The sequence below is a fragment of the Salvelinus sp. IW2-2015 genome, linkage group LG7, assembly GCF_002910315.2.
Source record: "Salvelinus sp. IW2-2015 linkage group LG7, ASM291031v2, whole genome shotgun sequence".
Classification (NCBI taxonomy): Eukaryota; Metazoa; Chordata; class Actinopteri; order Salmoniformes; family Salmonidae; genus Salvelinus; species Salvelinus sp. IW2-2015.
The window spans coordinates 13570289-13590874 of NC_036847.1; the positions used below are offsets into that span (position 1 = coordinate 13570289).

General features: G+C 43.5%; 2 protein-coding genes across 2 annotated transcripts in view; both read right to left on the reverse strand.

Annotated features, from left to right (window-relative positions):
- Positions 1–1915: 1915 nt before the first annotated feature.
- Positions 1916–9875, reverse strand: dpm1 (dolichyl-phosphate mannosyltransferase subunit 1, catalytic). The gene is made up of 9 exons (XM_023991053.2): positions 9694–9875; positions 8688–8787; positions 8542–8575; positions 8367–8443; positions 8070–8095; positions 7812–7907; positions 4597–4665; positions 2850–2964; positions 1916–2355 (listed from the first exon to the last, which is right to left on the reverse strand). The coding sequence occupies exons 1-9, from the start codon at positions 9822–9824 to the stop codon at positions 2251–2253; spliced, it is 753 nt and encodes a 250-aa protein (XP_023846821.1). The 5' UTR covers positions 9825–9875; the 3' UTR covers positions 1916–2250.
- Positions 9876–14232: 4357 nt separating this feature from the next.
- Positions 14233–20586, reverse strand: part of LOC111966431 (collagen alpha-1(XX) chain) — a 33150-nt gene continuing 26796 nt past the window's right edge. Inside the window, exons 21-41 of the mRNA XM_023991054.1 lie at positions 20361–20507; positions 19914–19970; positions 19774–19812; positions 19550–19688; positions 19333–19475; positions 18682–18791; positions 18315–18473; positions 18156–18233; positions 17898–17984; positions 17702–17755; positions 17416–17511; positions 17133–17186; positions 16904–16957; positions 16707–16760; positions 16532–16603; positions 16287–16322; positions 16128–16194; positions 15856–16044; positions 15639–15716; positions 15365–15526; positions 14233–15278 (exon numbers count right to left, since the gene is read on the reverse strand). Coding sequence (XP_023846822.1) covers positions 15250–15278; positions 15365–15526; positions 15639–15716; positions 15856–16044; positions 16128–16194; positions 16287–16322; positions 16532–16603; positions 16707–16760; positions 16904–16957; positions 17133–17186; positions 17416–17511; positions 17702–17755; positions 17898–17984; positions 18156–18233; positions 18315–18473; positions 18682–18791; positions 19333–19475; positions 19550–19688; positions 19774–19812; positions 19914–19970; positions 20361–20507 — 1904 coding nt within the window. The 3' untranslated portion in view covers positions 14233–15249. The remainder of the gene's footprint in view (positions 15279–15364; positions 15527–15638; positions 15717–15855; positions 16045–16127; positions 16195–16286; positions 16323–16531; positions 16604–16706; positions 16761–16903; positions 16958–17132; positions 17187–17415; positions 17512–17701; positions 17756–17897; positions 17985–18155; positions 18234–18314; positions 18474–18681; positions 18792–19332; positions 19476–19549; positions 19689–19773; positions 19813–19913; positions 19971–20360; positions 20508–20586) is intronic.

Below are 20586 nucleotides of genomic sequence, written 5' to 3' on the forward strand. Positions count from 1 at the left end.
AGCCGCAGGAAGTAGTTTGGGGGTGGGGGTGCCGTTATATTTTTCCGGTGTGGGGGTGATAATATTTATTTGTCAAAGGCGCCACAGATGGCTATCTCGGTCTGCTAATAAAGGACTAGTAAAGGGTCAGTGCACTACTTTGGTGATTATTATTTTATGTTTAAATATATACAGTACCAGTCAAAAGTTTGGACACACCTACTCATTCAAGGGTTATTCTTTATTTTTACTATTTTCTACATTGTAGAATAAGTAGCCACCATTTGCCTTGATGACAGCTTTGTACAGGCTTGGCATTCTCTCAACCAGCTTCATGAGGTAGTCACCTGGAATGCATTTCAATTAACAGGTGTGCCTTGTTAAATGTTAATTTGTGGAATTTCTTTCCTTCTTAATGCGTTTGAGACCATCAGTTGTGTTGTGACAAGGTAGGGATGGTATACAGAAGATAGCCCTATTTGGTAAAAGACCAAGTCCATATTATAGTAAGAACAGCTCAAATAAGCAAAGAGAAATGACAGTACATTATTACTTTAAGACATTAAGGTCAGTCAATGCAGAATATTTCAAGAACTTTTAAGTTTCTTCAAGTGCAGCTGCAAAAACCATCAAGCGCAATGATGAAACTGGCTCTCATGAGAACCGCCACAGGAAAGGAAGACCCAGAATTACCTCTACTGCAGAGGATAAGTTCATTAGAGTTCACTGCACCTCAGATTGCAGCCCAGATAAATGCTTCACAGAGTTCAAGTAACAGACATCTCAACATCAACTGTTCAGAGGGGACTGCGTGAAGCAGGCCTTCATGGTCGAATTGCTGCACAGAAACCCCTACTAAAGGACACCAATAAGAAGAATAAACTTGCTTGGGCCAAAAAACACAAACAATGGACATTAGACCGGTGGAAATCTGTCCTTTGGTCTGATGAGTCCAAGAGAGATTTTTGGTTCCAACCGCCTTGTCTTTGTGAGACGCAGAGTATGTGAATGGATGACCACCGCATGTGTGGTTCCCACCATGACGCATGGAGGAGGTGTGATGGTGTTTGGGTGCTTTGCTGGTGTCACTGTCAGTGATTTATTTAGAATTCAAGGCACACTTAACCAGAATGGCTACCACAGCATTCTGCAGCAATATGCCATCCAATCTGATTTGCGCTTAATGGGACTATCATTTGTTATTCAACAGGACAATGACCCAACACACTTCCAGACTGTGTAAGGACTATTTGATCAAGGAGAGTGCTGCATCAGATGATCTGGCATACACAATCACCCAACCTCAACCAAATTGAGATGGTTTGGGATCAGTTGGACCGCAGAATGAAGGAAAAGCAGCCAACAAGTGCTCAGCATATGTGGGAACTCCTTCAAGGCTGTTGGAAAAGCATTCTTCGTGAAGCTGTTTGAGAGAAAAATATAGGAAAATGTAGAAAAACCCTTGAATCAGTAGGTTTTCTAAAACTTTCGACCAGTAGTGTAAACCCATCAAAATATGAAAGTAATGAACAGAAAGGAGTTAATCAATCTACAATAATACATAGGAAGAAGCTTGATGCTTCAACATCTTTATGTATGATTGGAGATCCATCTGAAGCAGAGGCAGTGAAGATGGAATATTTTAATGTATTACTTTCTGTGCTTTGACTTGTCAATAATCAACTACTCATAGAAAGGAGCATAGTCTGTCCATTTCCCCTTCTCTCATTTTTATCAGTGACATAGTGCAGTTTCGCGAGGTCCCCATGCAACGTTCAAGCAAGCCCCCCCCACCCCTGAGAGAAAATGTTGCTGTTTTAAAGCAAATTTGCTTAAATTCTACACATTTTGCCATGGGGTAGAGAAAATGTTGCAGTTTTAAAGCAAATTTCCTGCAATTCTACACATTTTGCCATGGGGCAGAAAGAAAAATATGCAGTTTTATAGCTAATTTAATGCTATTCTATACATTTTGCCATGAGGGTGAGAGAAAATATTGCAGTTTTAAAACAAATTTCCTGTAATTCTAAACATTTTGCCATGGCTTATGAAGTGTTCATTTGCTATCTGGGAGGCTCCCTGAGTTATAGGGGTTCCCCAACCAAAATAAAAGTTTGTTTGATGCTCCCTAAAGCTTGGGGGCCCCAGCCTCGCGTGGATTGTGGGGGTGCGTCCTACGCCACTGATTTTGATGTAGGTTAATTACTGCACTAAAGGCCATGACTGAAAAACTAAAAAGCAGTGCTGAGTCCAAACATAGAGCATCATAAATCATGTTGTTGCGAAGAGAGTAAGCAGTCCTTTCAGGAACGACACTATTTCATTTCCTCCCAGTTTAGACTCCCCATAAACACGATCCACAAACGAAATTGGAACCTGTTTGGAAGAAGGAAAAATATAGTTAAAGGGATAGATTGGATTTTGGCAATGAAGAGTCAGATGAACTCCAGGATACCATTTTTATGTATCTGCCTCCAGTATGAAGAAAGTTAGAGGTAGTGTTTCCGATATACTTCCAGTCATTGCGCTAACGCTAGTTAGCAATTGTACACTAGATAGCAACTTCCTTCAAACTGCACGCAGAGACATAAAAATGGTATCCACAAGTTAATCTGGCTGTGGGAAAGTAGATAAAACTCTCTCTTTAACTAAGCTACATACAACCTATTGACATGATAAACAGAACTTAATACAACAGATGTATAATGTATTCCCAGAGGATAGCACTTAAAAGTATTAATTAAAACASTGTGTCCAAATGTGGTCCTCGACGGTAAAAACAAATCAAATATCTCATGATTAAGAAACTWAAAAAAATTACACAAAACCCACAACACAAAAAAAACACACAAAGGGTTAAAAGGCCTCACCTCTCCAATGGTGTAGTTCAGCTGTCTAGCACGGACAATCATCTCCATCTGAAAGACGTAGCCTTTGGACACACACCTCTCCACCAGACTCTCTAGTACCACCTTCTTGTAGAGCCTGAGATCACCATGCATAAAAAAAAAAACAGTGAGATAACACACACTGGCACACTGATAAAGGAAGAAGTTGAAGCCAGAAGTTTACATATACCTTGGCCAAATACATTTAAACTCAGTTTCACAATTCCTGACATTTAATCCCAATAAAAATTCCCTGTTTTAGGTCAGTTAGGATCACCACTTTATTTTAAGAATGTGAAATGTCAGAATAATATTACAGATAATTATTTATCACATCCCCAGTGGGTCATATGTTTACATACACTCAATTAGTATTTGGTAGCATTGCCTTTAAATTGTTTAACTTGGGTCAAACGTTTCAGGTAGCCTTACACAAGCTTCCCACAATAAATTGGGTGAAATTTGGCCCATTCCTCCTGACAGAGCTGGTGTAACTGAGTCAGGTTTGTTGGCCTCCTTGTTCGCACACGCTTTTTCACAAATGTTCTATATGATTGAGGTCAGAGCTTTGTGATGGCCACTCCAATACCTTGACTTTATTTCCCTTAAGCCATTTTGCCACAACTTTGTCTATTTGGAAGATCCATTTGCGACCAAGCTTTAACTTCCTGACTGATGTCTTGAGATTTTGCTTCTATATATCAACATCATTTTCCCTCCTCATGATGCCATCTATTTTTTGAAGTGCACCAGTCCCTCCTGCAGCAAAGCACCACCACAACATGATGCTGTCACCCCCGTGCTTCACGGTTGGGATGGTGTTCTTCGGCTTGCAAGCATCCCCCTACGATCTTTGTCCCCATGTGCAGTTACAAACCGTAGTCTGGCTTTTTATGGCAGTTTTGGAGCAGTGGCTTCTTCCTTGCTGAGCGGCCTGAACGGCCTTTTTTATGTCGATATAGGACTCGTTTTACTGTGGATATAGATACTTTTGTACCTGTTTCCTCCAGCATCTTCACAAGGTCCTTTGCTGTTGTTCTGGGATTGATTTGCACTTTTCACACCATAGTACGTTAATCTCTAGGAGACAGAACGCGTCTCCTTCCTGAGCGGTATGACGGCTGCGTGGTCCCATGGTGTTTATGCTTGCGTACTATCGTTTGTACAGATGAACGTGGTACGGCCTTCAGGCATTTGGAAATTGCTCCCAAGGATGAACCAGACTTGTGGAGGTCTACAATTTTTTTTCTGAGGTCTTGGCTGATTTATTTTAATTTACCCATGATGTCAAGGAAAGAGGCACTGAGTTTGAAGGTAGGCCTTGAAATACATCCACAGGTACACATCCAATTGACTCAAACTATGTCAATTAGCCTATCAGAAGCTTCTAAAGCCATAACATCATTTTCTGGAATTTTCCAAGCTMTTTAAAGGCACAGTCAACTTCATGTATGTAAACTTCTGACCCACTGGAATTGTGATACAGTGAATTATAAGTGAAGTAATCTGTCTGTAAACAATTGTTGGGGAAAAATGACTTGTGTCATGCACAAAGTAGATGTCCTAACCAACTTGCCAAAACTATAGTTTGTTAACAAGAAATTTGTGGAGTGGTTGAAAAATGAGTTTTAATGACTTCAACCTAAGTGTATGTAAACTTCCGACTTCAACTGTAGGTGTGATTGCTGTGCCTGCTGTTCTTCACACCTATTTACATTTAGCCCCTTACCTGAAGCTGCCAGTCAGGTCTGATGCCCCAGGTCTCAGCAGCACCTGTGTGACATAGTTTGCTCCCCGACTGTTAGAGAGGGAGGGACACACACAGACGTGAGTTTAATACTGGCCTTCTGTATAAGCAGAATAAAATACGGCCAACAGCCTACACTACCATTCAAAAGTTTGGGGTCATTTAGAAATGTCCTTGATTTTGAAAGAAAATAACATTTTTTGTCCATTAAAATAACACGAAATTGATCAGAAATACAGTGTAGACATTGTTKATGTTGTAAATGACCATAGCAGCTGGAAACGGCTGAAAGGAGTATCTACATAGGCGTACAGAGGCCCATTATCAGCAACCATCACTCCTGTGTTCCAGTGGCACGTTGTGTTAGCTAATCCAGGTTTATCGTTTTAAAATGCTAATTTATCATTAGAAAACCATTTTGCAATTAAGTTAGCACAGCTGAAAACTGTTGTGCTGATTAAAGAAACAAAAGATCTGACCTTTAGACTAGTTGAGTATCTGGAGCATCAGCATTTGTGGGTTTGATTATCAAATCAAAGTTTATCTGTCACGTGCGCCGAATACGCGCCGAATACAACAGTGAAATGCTTACTTACAGGCTCTAACCAACAGTGCAATTTCTAAGTAAAAAAAAAGGTATTAGGTGAACAATATATTAGGAAAGAAATAAAAACAACAGTAAAAAAGACAGTGAAAAATAACAGTAGCGAGGCTATATACAGTAGCGAGGCTATATACAGGCACTGGTTAGCCGAGCTGATTGAGGTAGTATGTACATGAATGTATAGTTAAAGTGACTATGCATATATGATAAACAGAGAGTAGCAGCAGCGTAAAAGAGGGGTTGGCGGGGGGGGGGNGGGGGAACACAATACAAATAGTCCGGGTAGCCATTTGGTTACCTGCTCAGGAGTCTTATGGCTTGGGGGTAAAATCTGTTGAGAAGCCTTTTGGTCCTAGACTTGGCACTCCGGTACCGCTTGCCATCCGGTAGTAGAGAGAACAGTCTATGACTAGGGTGGCTGGGGACTTTGACAATTTTTAGGGCCTTCCTCTGACACCGCCTGGTGTAGAGGTCCTGGATGGCAGGCAGCTAAGCCTCAGTGATGTACTGGGCCGTACGCACTACCCTCTGTAGTGCRTTGTGGTRGGAGGCCGAGCAGTTGCCATACCAGGCAGTGATGCAACCAGTCAGGATGCTCTCAATGTTGCAGCTGTAGATCCTTTAGAGGATCTGAGGACCCATGCCAAATCTTTTTCGTTTCCTGAGGGGGAATAGGCTTTGTCGTGCCCTCTTCACGACAATCTTGGTATGTTTGGACCATTCTAGTTTGTTGGCGATGTGGACACCAAGGAACTTGAAGCTCTCAACCTGCTCCATTATCAGCCCCGTCGATGAGAATGGGGGCGTGCTTGGTCCTCCTTTTCCTATAGTCCGCAAACATCTCCTTTGTCTTGGTTACGTTGAGGGATAGGTTGTTATTCCGGCACCACACGGCCAGGTCTCTGACCTCCCTATAGGCTGTCTTGTCGTTGTCGGTGATCAGGCCTACCACTGTTGTGTCGTCAGCAAACTTAATGATGGTGCTGCAGTCGTGCCTGGCCACGCAGTCGTGGGTGAACAGGGAGTACAGGAGGGGACTGAGCATGCACCCCTGAGGGGCTCCAGTGTTGAGGATCAGCGTGGCAGATGTGTTGCTACCTACCCTTACCACCTGGGGGCATCCCYTCAGTAAGTCCAGGATCCAGTTGCAGAGGGAAGTGTTTAGTCCCAGGATCCTTAGCTTAGTGAAGAGCTTTGAAGGTACTGTGGTGTTGAACGCTGAGCTGTAGTCAATGAATTGCATTCTCACGTAGGTGTTCCTTTTGTCCAGGTGGGAAAGGGCAGTGTGGACTGCAATAGAGATTGCATCACTTGTGGATTTGTTGGGGCGGTATGCAAATTGGAGTGGGTCTAGGGTTTCTGGGATAATGGTGTTGATGTGAGCCATTACCAGCCTTTCAAAGCACTTGGTCCACATTGGTGTGGATGTGAGTGCTACGGGTCTGTAGTCATTTAGGCAGGTTGCCTTAGTGTTCTTGGGCACAGGGACTATGGTGGTCTGCTTGAAACATGTTGGTATTACAGACGCAATCAGGAACATGTTGAAAATGTCAGTGAAGACACCTGCCAGTTGGTCAGCACATGCCCGGAGCACACATCCTGGTAATCCGTCTGGCCCCGCAGCCTTGTGAATGTTTACCTGTTTAAAGATCTTACTCAAATAGGCTACGGAGAGCGGGATCACACAGTCGTCCAGAACAGCTGATGCTCTCATGCATGCCTCAGTGTTGCTTGCCTCAAAGCGAGCATAGGAGTGATTTAGCTCGTCTGGTAGGCACGTGTCACTGGGCAGCTCGCGGCTGTGCTCCCCTTTGTAGTCTGTAATAGTTTGCAAGCCCTGCCACATAACGAGCGTCGGAGCCGGTGTAGTACGATTCAATCTTAGCCCTGTATTGACGCTTTGCCTGTTTGCTGGAGTTCCTCTGTCCAGTGTCTGTGTTCTTTTGCCCATCTTAATCTTTTCTTTTTATTGGCCAGTCTGAGATATGGCTATTTCTTTGCAACTCTGCCTAGAAGGCCAGCATCCCGGAGTCGCCCCTTCACTGTTGACGTTGAGACTGGTGTTTTGTGGGTACTATTTAATGAAGCTGCCAGTTGAGGACTTTTGAGGCGTCTGTTTCTCAAACTAGACACTCTAATGTACTTGTCCTCTTGCTAGAATAGACTGACGAGTTTTAGAAGAAATTTCTTGGTTTCTGGCCATTTTGAGCCTGTAATCAAACCCACAACTGCTGATGTTCCAGATACTCAACTAGTCTAAAGGCCAGTTTTATTGCTTCTATAATCAGCACAACAGTTTTCAGCTGTGCTAACATAATTGTAAAATGGTTTTCTAATGATAAATTAGCCTTTAAAATTATAAACTTGGATTAGCTAACACAACGTGCCATTGGAACACAGGAGTGATGGTTCCTGATAATGGGCCTCTGTACACCTATGTAGATATTCCATAAAAAATTTGCCATTTCCAGCTACAATAGTCATTTACAACATAATGGACAATTTTTTACAAAAACAAGGACATTTCTAAGTGACCCCAAACTTTTGAATGGTAGTGTAGATGTAGCAGACGGGAGTGTGCCCCTGCAGTCACCTGATGAGTTTCCTGCGCAGGTCCCATCCGTATACGCCCCCATTTCCTCTGTATCGGGTGCCTGACACAAGGTCATACCCGCCTTCTCTCTGTTTCCTTGGAGACAAACACATTCACATCAGATACTTGGTTACAGACGATCACATTGTAGAGATGTAGATTGCTAGCAGACATACTATATTCAGAATTCTATGTTCTACATTTCCCCCAAAAATATACACATTCACATTTTGCGATGAATTAAAATAGATTACTTACTTTATGAATTCTGGAATAAATTTAGGCTGCAAGGAAAGATAAAATTATGTATTTTAGGATGTATGCATTCAAAGGATTTCATAAAAGATTATCCTGGCAATGAAGCATTTTGATACAAATATCCAACCAAGCAATGTAACACCACAAGTAACCTCCTGATTAGAAAAAGGGACTAGAAAATAGCCTGTTCTTGGGAAAAAAAAWTATTGTTATTATTGTATGTACAGGGTCCGGTGCCATTATCCCAACCTGCTTCTCTGATAGTGTATTGTCCAGATATACAGGAGATCCACTCACATGATGGGAGAGGTCTGCATCCATTATGAAGACATAGTTCCCTCTGGCATGTTTAATGCCATGGATGTAGGCAGTTCCTGAATGCAGAATTAAAAGGACATTACCTGACATGTGTACCTGAGATAGTGTTCAATAACACTGTGTTCACTCTGATGAATGAGTATGTGACACTTACCTAACCCTAGTTTCTTTGCTCTTGGTCGAAGGAGCTGAAAAATAACCACAAAGAGCAGAGAGTGAATGAGTGTCTTGTTATGCCAGCAGGTACGTGAATGTTAAAGTATATACAAAAATAACAACTAATCTATTAAATTCACTTACTATCTTGTCCTCTCCGTATATCTTCTGCAGTTGTTCTGCCACCTCAAGTGTCCCATCTGGACTTCCATCATCAATGACAATAATCTCGTACTCGTATCCACTGTGAATAAGTAAAAAGACGTTTCAACCCAACACACAACAAATGCTAATCTGACATTTGATGAAAACTGGGACTTTACAATGAGCTCTATCATAGTTCCAGTTACAGCTTGAATTTCAGTCAGTCTTTCAAATAMGCAATATCTGTTCAAATTGTGTAAGTTATATGCTATATTCTCATAAAGGTACAATCTGCAAAATGTTATTGCAGTCTTTGATGTCTATAGAGTAAAATGTTGCATGTTTACATCATTGCTTGGCCCACCCACAACTGCCTTTTGTTGTTATGAAGACCGCAGAGGTAAGACAGCTGTAATAAGCTCATACAGGTATTTATATAAGTCATATTCCACACACACACACACATACAAATCAGAGGGTATGTCATTAGCTGAAATAATCAATGAGCGGCTGGTAATCAAAGAAACTGATGGGTGGGTATAATTTGTGATACGTTCCAACAGGAATCTGTTCCAAAAACTTAGTAAATACAAAGTTGTATAGCGGCAGAATAAGATACCGGGTAGGGAATGGGCTTTTTAATTAAGTTTTTCACTCACCACGTTTATTCCCGAAAAATGTCTGTTCTCACTCTGGTAGCCTATGGACAAACATTAAGAATAAGCTACGTGGTAAATTGATGCCTATTCGGCACCTAGTTAGCGAGGTGAATTGATCATGCTACTTTGGATGCGTTGTTTGTTGGTAACCATGTACTTTAGAAGTTTTTTGGAACAGATTCCTGTTGGAACGTTCCACAAATTATACCCACCCGCAACAGATTGCAAAAGTAAGCCATTGACTATCCCAATGAGGGCTGTCCCCTCTTGGCAAATCTGATTTTAGTGACAGCTCATCACTGACATCTTGTTYCACACTCCGGACAACATAACCTGAAATGATCTACCTTTCACCGAAGTATTTTACCAATAGCCAKACAATAAGCGGTAGATTCTCTCGTTCATTGTAAGTGGGCAACAGCACCGAGTATTTATCACCATCTCCCCGGCTTTGCTGTGAACCTTTTCGGCTTGCCATGTTGGTTGGAATGTTGTTGAGCCGGATGCGGGTGCGTGGTAAAATATTTACCCCTGCAACAAATTCTTTAAAATTTGGTTCCTAATAATATACATACCACTAGGTGGAGCCACATACAGTAGTTATAAATATATTTGACTGTACGGGATTTCTTCTTATTCTTTGGCATTGGGTTGGCGGATCGCATCCAACGTTCAATGTGCATTCATCACCACCTACTGTACTGGAGTGTGAGGCCAGTCACAGACTAACTACATTAAATTATCTTCATTAGTCATGTTCCTCTAACAAAGGGAAATAGAGCCCTAGACACCACTTCCCTCCCCCCACTACACCACCCAAACCCGTCCAGCCTCTCTAACCCTTTCACACAATCTCTCCCCATCTACGTCATACAATTCACAAAATATCAACACATGGTCCACCGTTTCCTCCACTGAACACTCATCACACAGACCTGTTTCATGTCTCCCTATCATCCACAACGTGGCATTCAAACCTGTGTGCCCAAACTGTAGTCTACTCCACACAACTTCCTCTCYCCTACATCCCATGCTCCCCCCTCTTCCTTTACTCACCGATATCGACATGKAATAACATTGTCTCCCCTTACTACCAGCATCCCACTCCATTTGCCAGACTGAGCCTTTTTGGCCAGATCAAGGACTTGACTTCCCTGCGGCCCAGTTGACCTGAATATCTACCCCCTCTCTCCTCACTGCACTGTCAGCCACCACATCGACCTTCTCATTACCCTCCACACCCACATGGGCGGGAACCCTACAAAAGTTTACCACCACTCCATCCTCTCCAACAGCACTAGCATCTCCACAAACACGTCTCCCCTATCCGACCTGCCTGTCTTCACACTACTCAACACTGCAGCCGAATCAGAGCAGATCATCACTCTGAGTGGTTTCACCTCCTCCTCCCATCTCAAACCTAGAATCATGGCTATCAACTTGGCCGCATACACTGACACATAATCAGTTAACCGCTTACCTACTCCAACATTGAAATCTGCAATATACATCCCTGCCCCCACCTTTCCACTGACTGGATCCTTTGAACCAATTGTATATATCCTTAAAAACGAATAAAAACGATTATCTATATATCTCTCCAAACACCATCTCACGTCCTTACTCCATTCTCTCCTGCCCTCAATCATGTCCACACCTACATTTGTTTTGGAACAGCCACGGAGCAACGTTCCCCAATGCCATTGCCGGCCCTATCTCTCTCTCTCCCAGTCGATATTCTACCACCTTCTGCCCGATTGTCCACCCGTATGCCCTCTGCTTACACCCTCCTCTCTCCCAGCATTCCCCAGTTGACGTGACCACAGGATGTCCTTCTGAACTCCCTTTCAACCTCGCCCAGTATGCTAATGTTTGCCCCGCTTTATCCTCAGTGGCAGTTGCCCACTATCTACCTGCAATGCCTCAACAGGTGTTGTCCTGAAGGTACTACACACAATCTCAGGGCCCTTGACTGTATCCTTTCCATGCACTGTAGTACCGTTTTGGCTGCCGATCCATATACAAAGCACACATAATCCAAAGATGACCTAATCACATCCCTGGGTTGCTCCTCTTTTCAGTTCGCTGCAGCTAGCGACTGGAACGAGCAGCAACTAACACTCAAACTGGACAGTTTAATCTCAATCTCTTTATTCAAAGACTCAATCATGGACACTCTTACTGACAGTTGTGGCTTCTTTGCGTGATGTATTGTTGTCTCAACCTTCTTGCCCTTTGTGCTGTTGCCCAATAATATTTGTACCATGTTTTGTGCTGCTATCATGTTGTTGTCATGTTGTGTTGCTACCATGTTGTGTTGTCATGTGTTGCTGCCTTGCTATGTTGTCATCTTAGGTCTCTCTTTATGTATTGTTGTGTTGTCTCTCAAGTCGTGATTTGTGTTTTGTCCTATATTCATATATTTTTATTTTTAATCCCAGCCCCCGTCCCCACAGGAGGCCTTTTGTCTTTTGGTAGGCCGTCATTGTAAATAAGAATTTGTTCATAACTGACTTGCCTAGTTAAATAAAGGTTAAATTAAATTWAAATCAATAAATCAATGTCTGGTACATATATAACAGTGTTTGTCTATCCGACCCCCAATCATATCCTGCCACTGCCCTTATGAGGTTCAGCACCTTCCTACACTTCATTTCAATATACTCAACATGTCTCTTCCACGTTAGCCTCTCATCAAACCACATAACTAAGTACTTAAACTCAGACACCCTACCTATATTCTGACTGTATATTTTCAGCCTAACATCTTTAACCTTCCTCCTAGAAAACACCATAAAGCAGGACTTGGACACAGACATCCTAAACCCTCATGTTTGAGTCCAATCTTCCACAACTCCCACACTTTCTTGCATCTTCATTACATATTTCACATTCCCACCTCTCTTCCATAGAGCCCCATCATCAGCATACAAGGCCACACCCACTCCCTGTCCCACATCCTCTAATATGTCATTTATCAGCAGGGTGAACAACATCTGACTTACCACACTTCCCTGAGGAGTACCATTGTCCACTTCTAACAGCATTGACAATTCTGACCCACCCACACCTGTAAGACCATGATCGAGTTATACAGACGTCCCCCAACACACTCAGCTTGATCAACAACCCTTCCCTCCACATGGTATCATAAGCTTTCTCAATGTCAATGTCAAAATACACAACAGTCATCKCCTCTTTTATTGTCAGGGCCTTGGCTATCTCTGTACTAACTGTCACCAGGGCATCCATGCCAGGCCTCCCTCTCCTGAACCCACTCTGTGCTACGCTCATCAAACCCCTAACTTCCAAGAAATACATCATCCTACTCACTATCATCTTTTCCATCAACTTACACGTTGGATGTCAGTGCGATAGGCCCGCCCGGGATCTTTACCTGGTTTTACAAACGGCAACACCATCGTACGTTTCCACCCAGCAGGTATCACCCCCAGTCATCCACACCTACCAAAAKACGACCCAAAAATGTATAAATCAAATAAATCAAACAGCTTTTCTGTTACATTTTTTTTTTTACAGATCGGATCTTCTGGCGCCAGTACCCCTTGTAAATCTTAATCTAAAATCCTGAAGTCCCAAAATCTTTTCTACCACAGCCACAATAATGTCCAGTTTCTTAGACTTCTTTGAGACTTGTGCTGTACAGTTTATAACTGTGGCAATGAACGCAACAAAATCCACCTTTTTAACACACAGGGTATATTTTGTCTGGAAGGAAACATTTASTGCAGGCTGTGGTGTATCCACTACCAGATCTTCACTAGAGTCACTTCTTTTAATCGCCTCCCCATAGGAGATTCGATTGACCGCTCTAACTTTTGCCACCTCWATCTCCTTCACCCTTACAGGGCACTCCAGGACCTCAGGATCATGATCCCCACCACAATTGCAACAAAATAATGAATGAAAAACTCAGTGTAGGCTATAGATAGAAATTGCACAATAATTATACATTCAGGGATTTTTTAAAGATAMCGTTTTATTTTTATTCAACCCGCTCGCCACCCATACCCCCTTTATCCACACACAATAATTTCATGACCCTAAACCTGCCGTGACTGCGGGTTTTGAGTCAACCATCTCATCACTACTTTGCATTACCATTGGGGTGAGGCTCGGACTTGGTCAGTCTTCCCTACATCTGCCACCGCAGAAAATCATCCCCACTCCCGTCAGGGTTCAATCTCCATCAGAGACAGCAGAGTATGGTTTGTAGGCCTACTTGGCYCCATTCTTCCTCACCTTCCCTCTACACTTGGCTCTTACTGTTCCTAGCTGTCCATAACCACTTCTATCCATTCTCATGCCTCGCCTTCATCTGCTGTATTGTTTCCAGAACACGCGCGGATGGCCTTCAACCAATACCCAACTTCGGTTCCTTGGCCCAATTTACTAGTCTGGCTTTCTCTGGCCTCTCCCTGCTGGTAAAACGTGGGCWACTCTGCATCCGAGCTCTTGCATCAAATATCATTGATGAGGTATATTTTAGCAATAAGGCATGAGGGGGTGTGGTATATGGCAAATATACCACGGCTAACGCCTGTTCAAAGATGCAACGCGGAGTACCTGAATACAGCCCTTAGCCGTGGTATATTGGCCATATACCACAAACCCCCGAGGTGCCTTATTGCTATTATAAACTGGTTRCCAGRYTATTAACAGAYGTAAAAATACATGTTTTGTCACACCTGTGGTATGTCAGCCAATCAGCATTCAAGACTTGAACCATACAGTTTATAATGGATAATACAGATCATGCCAATATTCAATTCAATTCACCAGTAATAGTAGCCTATAATCATTATCTCATTAATGTCAAAAGTGGTCCACTGTTTAGGGATTAAGAAAAAAAGAGTTCAGGGAAGTTTACTTTTATAGGTCATGATTTTATTACTCTCAATTGGCTTCCTGCTGTTTAAGTATTTAGACTACCATATTTATGTAAAAGCTGGTCTAATGCTGGTCTCTCATGCGCTCTCTCTCTCACACACACACACACACACACGTCGGAGTAGAAAAAAAGTAAAAAAACATAAAATATTTTCAAGAACACATGGCAACATTACAACTGCCAATGGCCGTTTACACACATGAAGCAGGAATTGTAAACAGGGCTTTCCTGTGAGACAACATACAAAACGTAATACAGGAAATCTGTATGTTAGTGTATAATGAGAATAACAAGATTCAATTTATCATATACAGTATATCTATAAAATAATTAAGACATTCTCACAGTATATCATTTGTTTGAAACAAAATATAGTTTTTTTTACAAAATTAACTCTTTGGATTAACATTTTGAGGCAGTTTAGGTAAAAAAAAAAAAGCTACAGATAGTAACCATATTTGAATTTATGCTAAACATGTAATATGTTACAGTGCATGAGTACAAAAACATGGACATAGTAAGGAACAGCTTTAACATTTTCAGTGCGAAGGTGGTAACATACATCAGTTAACTATAACAATAGGCCTACTGTCTACCAAGATATCCACTACATAGCCTCCATTAAAACATAGGCCTTTACAATATGTTAGCGAGTTTATTAACAGGTAGACCTATTCAAATACTTAAAAATGTACTTTTCATCAGTTTGTATGTAAGTGGAAACACATGATACATTTGTGTTTCATGAGAAGGAGAAGTGTAGTAGAGGCACCATGTCAACTTCCTTTTCCCCTTAATAGTGGCGCATGCATCTCTGAGTCACTGACTAGCTCCAATGCACCAAACACGCTCCACTGTGGTGCTTCGTCAGCTCCAGTCCCAGTCTGTCCATCAGGTCTAATGACACAAGTGCTCTATGGCCACTTAAAATGAAGGAGATGACAGGAGCTGGACCACAATGTCACAAGAAAATGCAGCTTCCACTGTGTGCTCAAGGCTGGTATCCAAAATATGGGTCCTCTGAAAAACGACATGCAGTCAAAACATTAAAATAGCATGGTAATATCTTCAAGCACTGTAAATGGTCCTAGATATGGCTGTTGTACCTGCTTGTGTCTGAGCACCTCTATGACAGCCACTGCTATCACAAACACCAGGGGGACCGATCTCTCCTGTCTGCCCGACTGCTCCTGCGATGCCCGGAGGTCCCGTCTGGCCATCCTCTCCTCTAGGGCCGGGACTGCCCAGCTTGGCCTCTCCTGGGAGACCTGCACAAACACAATCACAAAAAACCCTAATCACTAAGTTGACAGCAGCAATTAAACTTTTGGGACCATTTCTTGATTTTTCTGCTCATAGAGAGACAGCTGATGAGTGTACCTGCAAATCCTTTGATTCCCTGTGGTCCCTGGACATTGGGCCCTAAGTTGCCTTTCTCCCCGGGGGCACCTCTACGTCCTGAAGGAAAGAAGGAACCACTGATGAGAGACACTTATCACTTAAGAAGTATGACCAGAACTGAATATATACCACCACCACCACTAGTAATTATCAATATCATTAGAAGGAAGAGAAGGCGTAAAACCCAAGGCCTCACCCTGCTCTCCTGGGTATCCAGACTTCCCTGGTTCCCCACTAGATCCCAGTCTTCCCTGGTTCCCCCTCTGTCCTGGTGGGCCCTTTCCCCCTGGTATACCAGGCTCTCCTGGGGGACCCACTGGCTCCTCAATGGGCACAGGCTTACGGCTCATCTCATTCAGGAACAAATCCAGCTTCAGCACCTCGTCTGAAAAACAATCATGAGTAAGTCTACACAGATACACACACAACTATGTGCACTTCCTCAAACATCAGCATTGCAGTACGTACTGTGCACCAGTTGCTCACAGGCCTGTGTGACTAGCTGGAAGATCATTGCCATGGACTGAGGCTCTCCCTAAAACACAGAGCATGTCTGTCAATCAACGGGTCAAGAGAGCACAAACACATTTTCTTGCACAGAGACAAACTTGCATGATAAAAATGTACCTTCTCTCCCCTTTCACCTTTATTCCCAGGAAGACCCTGTCAATAGAAAGGGAAACTACGTTCAACTAGTTGATAACCATTATCGCTACAAATACAAATTTGGTTCACCTCAGACAATGGATTATCACTTAATGAGTTAACATTGAGCATACTGAAATTGTGTGATGGCGTGATTGTTGTTTTCAACAGTATATTGGATGCGACCGTCCCAGGGTATGAAGCTCCGTTTGTGCCACAGTACTTACTGTCGGCCCCACCCCCCCTAAAGGTCCTCTCTCTCCAACAACCCCTGGGTGTCCTGGCATACCCTGGAAACCCTGAAAACACAGATGGGTGGATTAGGGGAGGAGCAATAGAGAGAGAGATCACTAGAAAAGCAATGACAACTATMTCTCCGCTTGACATTCATCCCATTCTTACCCTAGGTCCAGTAATCCCTGGTCCGCCCATGTTCCCCTCAACTCCTCTGATTCCCTGAAAAACACCGGGGAGGCAAAGGTCAGGGTCAGTGCTGGCTTCAGACTGATACACATAACTAATAATACAAACACTTGGAGTCTTGAGCTCCAGGCATGGATTGTGGAACGTGTTTGAATAAGGGTTGAGATTGAGCTCACCTTGGGGCCTGGGGCTCCTTCGTTCCCTTTGGGTCCAGGAGGACCTGGTAAACCCTAAAGAAACACAGGGATGAGGATGGAAGGGGGGAGGAGATTATAGGGAAGGAGAAGGAAGGAAAGTGGAGGGATCAAAGAAAAAAAACATAATGCAAACTACAGCACAGTGAATCAAATGTTGGAATACAGGTAAATCTGTTTATTCAATGGGAATGTTGTAAATCAGACTCACCTGCCCACCTGGCTTTCCCACCTCCCCCTTCCCACCCCTAGCCCCTGGAGGTCCCTGTAGAGACGGAACGGGCAGAGAGGTCAAAAGTGTTGATATTGTTGTAATCGCATAAAAACACGGCACAGATCTGCAATATGCTGACATTGCACAATTGATCACAATAACATATTTTTCCAATTCAAAAAGGGCAAACATGATAGATGCATTTAAAAAGCAATGTAGCACTTTGCTTTTTAACATAAGGATAAGGATGCTCTAAAATAATCATTTAAAATTGACCCACCACTTTGCCCTGAACTGTCAATCCCCGAGGGCCACGATTTCCCAGGGGCCCAAGAATGCCTTCTGACCCCAATTTCCCTGAAGGGCCTATCTCACCCTGAGAAAAACAGGAGTGGAGAACAGAGGTTAAAATATAGGAAAATCTGTCAGCATCACATTCTGACAAACATGATGATGTCCAGTACAAGTGAAAATAGGCTATGATGCAATACAGATGGTGTTCAGCTGTGTATGGTGAACTGTTCAGGCGCTTCTGTATAGGCTTCACAAGTGTCACGACCTCTGACCTTTTGGCCCTCCTCTCCCTTTTCACCCTTTTCTCCACGAGGACCCGGTTTGCCCTAAAAAACAGGGACAAGGATTGTTGCATAATAACCTTAGGATCAGTCATGAAATCATTGCAATTGCTAATCACTTCACAACTACATTACAGTTAACTGAATCCATTTATTCTGATTTAATCATAATGTAACACTGACTCACAGGAGGACCAGTGACCCCAGGAGCTCCAGGTATGTCGGAGGTACAGGTGCAGGCATAGGCAGGGGCGGGGCAGCTCTCCTCATCCCTCTGAGATTGTCACACAGGCAGGATTACAGTCAATGAAGTTACAGTGATATTCAGGGCAGGACGCCAGAGGGCCTCCGCTTCTAATGCATTAATTAACTCCATATTCCTCAAGACGTCGGTATTTATTCATTTCCCATGACCTTTAATAGAGAGTTACTGTGTGTCACTAACCAGGCCTGGCAAATCACAGCAGGTGTCCTCTAATGCCCAGGTGGTGTTGCACACAATCTCAAAGGACTGTAGCTGGAACTGGAGGAGGCAACAACAAAAGTCTGGTTACTACAGTATATGTTATGTGTGGGTAAAAGTAACAGTTTTGTTCCAACTAACCGGGGCAGAGCCGCTGTGTGGTCCACGCGTCTTCATCAGTTTGCCCAGTGTCTCAAAGCCGTCAGTGGGCAGAGTCCCCAGTGGCCGTGCGGGCCTCTCACCCACATGCTGGCAGTCCACAGACAGGGATACGCTCACCTGGCTGATAGACAGGTGGATCTGCCAATCACAGAACAGAAGGGTGTGTTAGAACGACTCGTGCTGTATGTCATAACCATAGACAATATATTAGAGTTCTATATCTATGGTCACATTCTCTAATCACCATCTAAAACTCAGCATTGTCTTGATGTTGAACTGCCCCTCGTCCTCGTTTTCTCTCCCCCTTTCTTCCTTCTATTTATCAAGTATTTTTTCTCTCGTTCACCTTGTGGAAGCTTCCGTAGAACAGCCTGTGGACCTGTGGCTGGTTGAAGGTGAGCTCCTGAACCTCCCCTCTGTAGTCCAGACTGAAGTACAGCAACAGTTTGCTCACAGCTGGGGGGCACAGAGAGAGAAAGGAGAGAGAGAAAGGAGAGAGAGAAAGAGAGAGAGAGAAAGAGAGAGAGAAAGAGAAAGAAAGGAGAGAGAGAAAGAGAGAGAGAAAGAGAGAGAAAGGAGAGAGAGAAAGAGAAGGGAGGGGAGATGAAAAACAGTTTTTTGGGGGAAATGATCCACCGTATGATGAGTAAACAATCTTCCCCCTAAAGTCAGACCGCGGCGTTCCTGCCCATCTTCAGAAAACGTCTACCCCTTTGAAGAGTGTTTTTAATAACTCACGGTGCCCCCCCCCCCCACACACAAAAAACCACTTGTCTTTTCCTACTGGCACTGACTTTGCTAATAAATACTTAGTTGAGGGAAAATGTACTGTGATGTATTGTTGTCTCACCTAGCAATCTTATCATGAATGCACTAATTGTAAGTCGCTAATGATGGCTGAAGCAAATTTAGTGAGATCCCTGAGCACAACAAACAGTAAAAACTACAATTCCCTCAAAATGGCAGTCCTCAACCCCATCCCTCTCCTCAGACTCACGGTCCAGCACCACGCCCATCTTGGGCTGGAAGTCGTTGTCGGTGAGTTGCCAGAGGGCAAAGGGCTCCCTCGGGGTGTCCTGTAGTAGACGGAAAGCTATACTGATGGTGTGCTCTGGAGAAAAGCCTGCTGGGTGGATGAACCTGTGGATGGGACAATATAGAGATAAGTGACCTGTGTGTGTGTGTGTGTGTGTGTATGTGTGTAAATGTCTCACCCTGTGCTCTGGGTCAGTTGGATGTCTCTGTACACAGTATAGGTGTGTAGAGTATTGAAGACAAAAGGCTCAGCAGCCACCCCCTCCACAGATGAGTAAGCCCTCTGGGTCAGACCAAAAGCCTCCATCATATCGAACCCTGGTGCAGAAACACACACAGACTGTCTCACACACCCATGAGTATATGACAAAAGCTCTTTACTTTACAAACATAATTTTCTTACCTTTTACAATGCTGTTTCTGATGGTCACCTCAGGGCATACTGTAACACAACAGGGCAGTGTTTAATCACAAACAAAGTTATGTTACAGCACTGTCAATATAGCTCTGTTCTGTACAATTAACTATAATATAAAGAAGTACCTTCATTGCGAATTGGGTGCAGTCTGGGATGAATGGGGATTCTGGCTGGGGCCGATGCTGTAGGGGTCAAAATCCAAATGCTCATTACTTCTATCTAGTTCTACTTTCATGAATGTGTAATGTTAGGTTGAGAGTGTTACACGCCGCATCTATCCACTCTATGACTAAGTCAGGATAAATCAAGAGGATTGTACCCCAGTGATCTGTTTACATCTACAATCATTCCCCGAGCTGACATGGTAAACATCTGTCGTTCTGCCCCTGAGCAAGGCAGTTAACCCACTGTTCCCCGGGCGCCAAAGACCTGGATGTCGATTATGGCAGCCCCCCCACACCTCTCTGATTCAGGGGTGTTGGGATAAATGCGGAAGACACATTTCAGTTGAAGGCATTCTGTTGTACAACTGATTAGGTATCCTCCTTTCCCAATGCTGATGTTATACAGACCTGTGGGGTGGAGAATGGAGACTGCAGCTCCCTCTACAGTGTCGAGGCGGGAGTGCACACTGATGCGATACACAGTCTCTGGCTCCAGCTCAGTGAAACAGTAGCTGCTGCTTGATGCATCCACTATCTCCTGCTTTATCTGCTTGTCTGGGCTCCCAAACACAGTAGGGACAGAGAAAAACATACACCACACACAATATTCTTGTAAGAAACAGCGATGGATGGT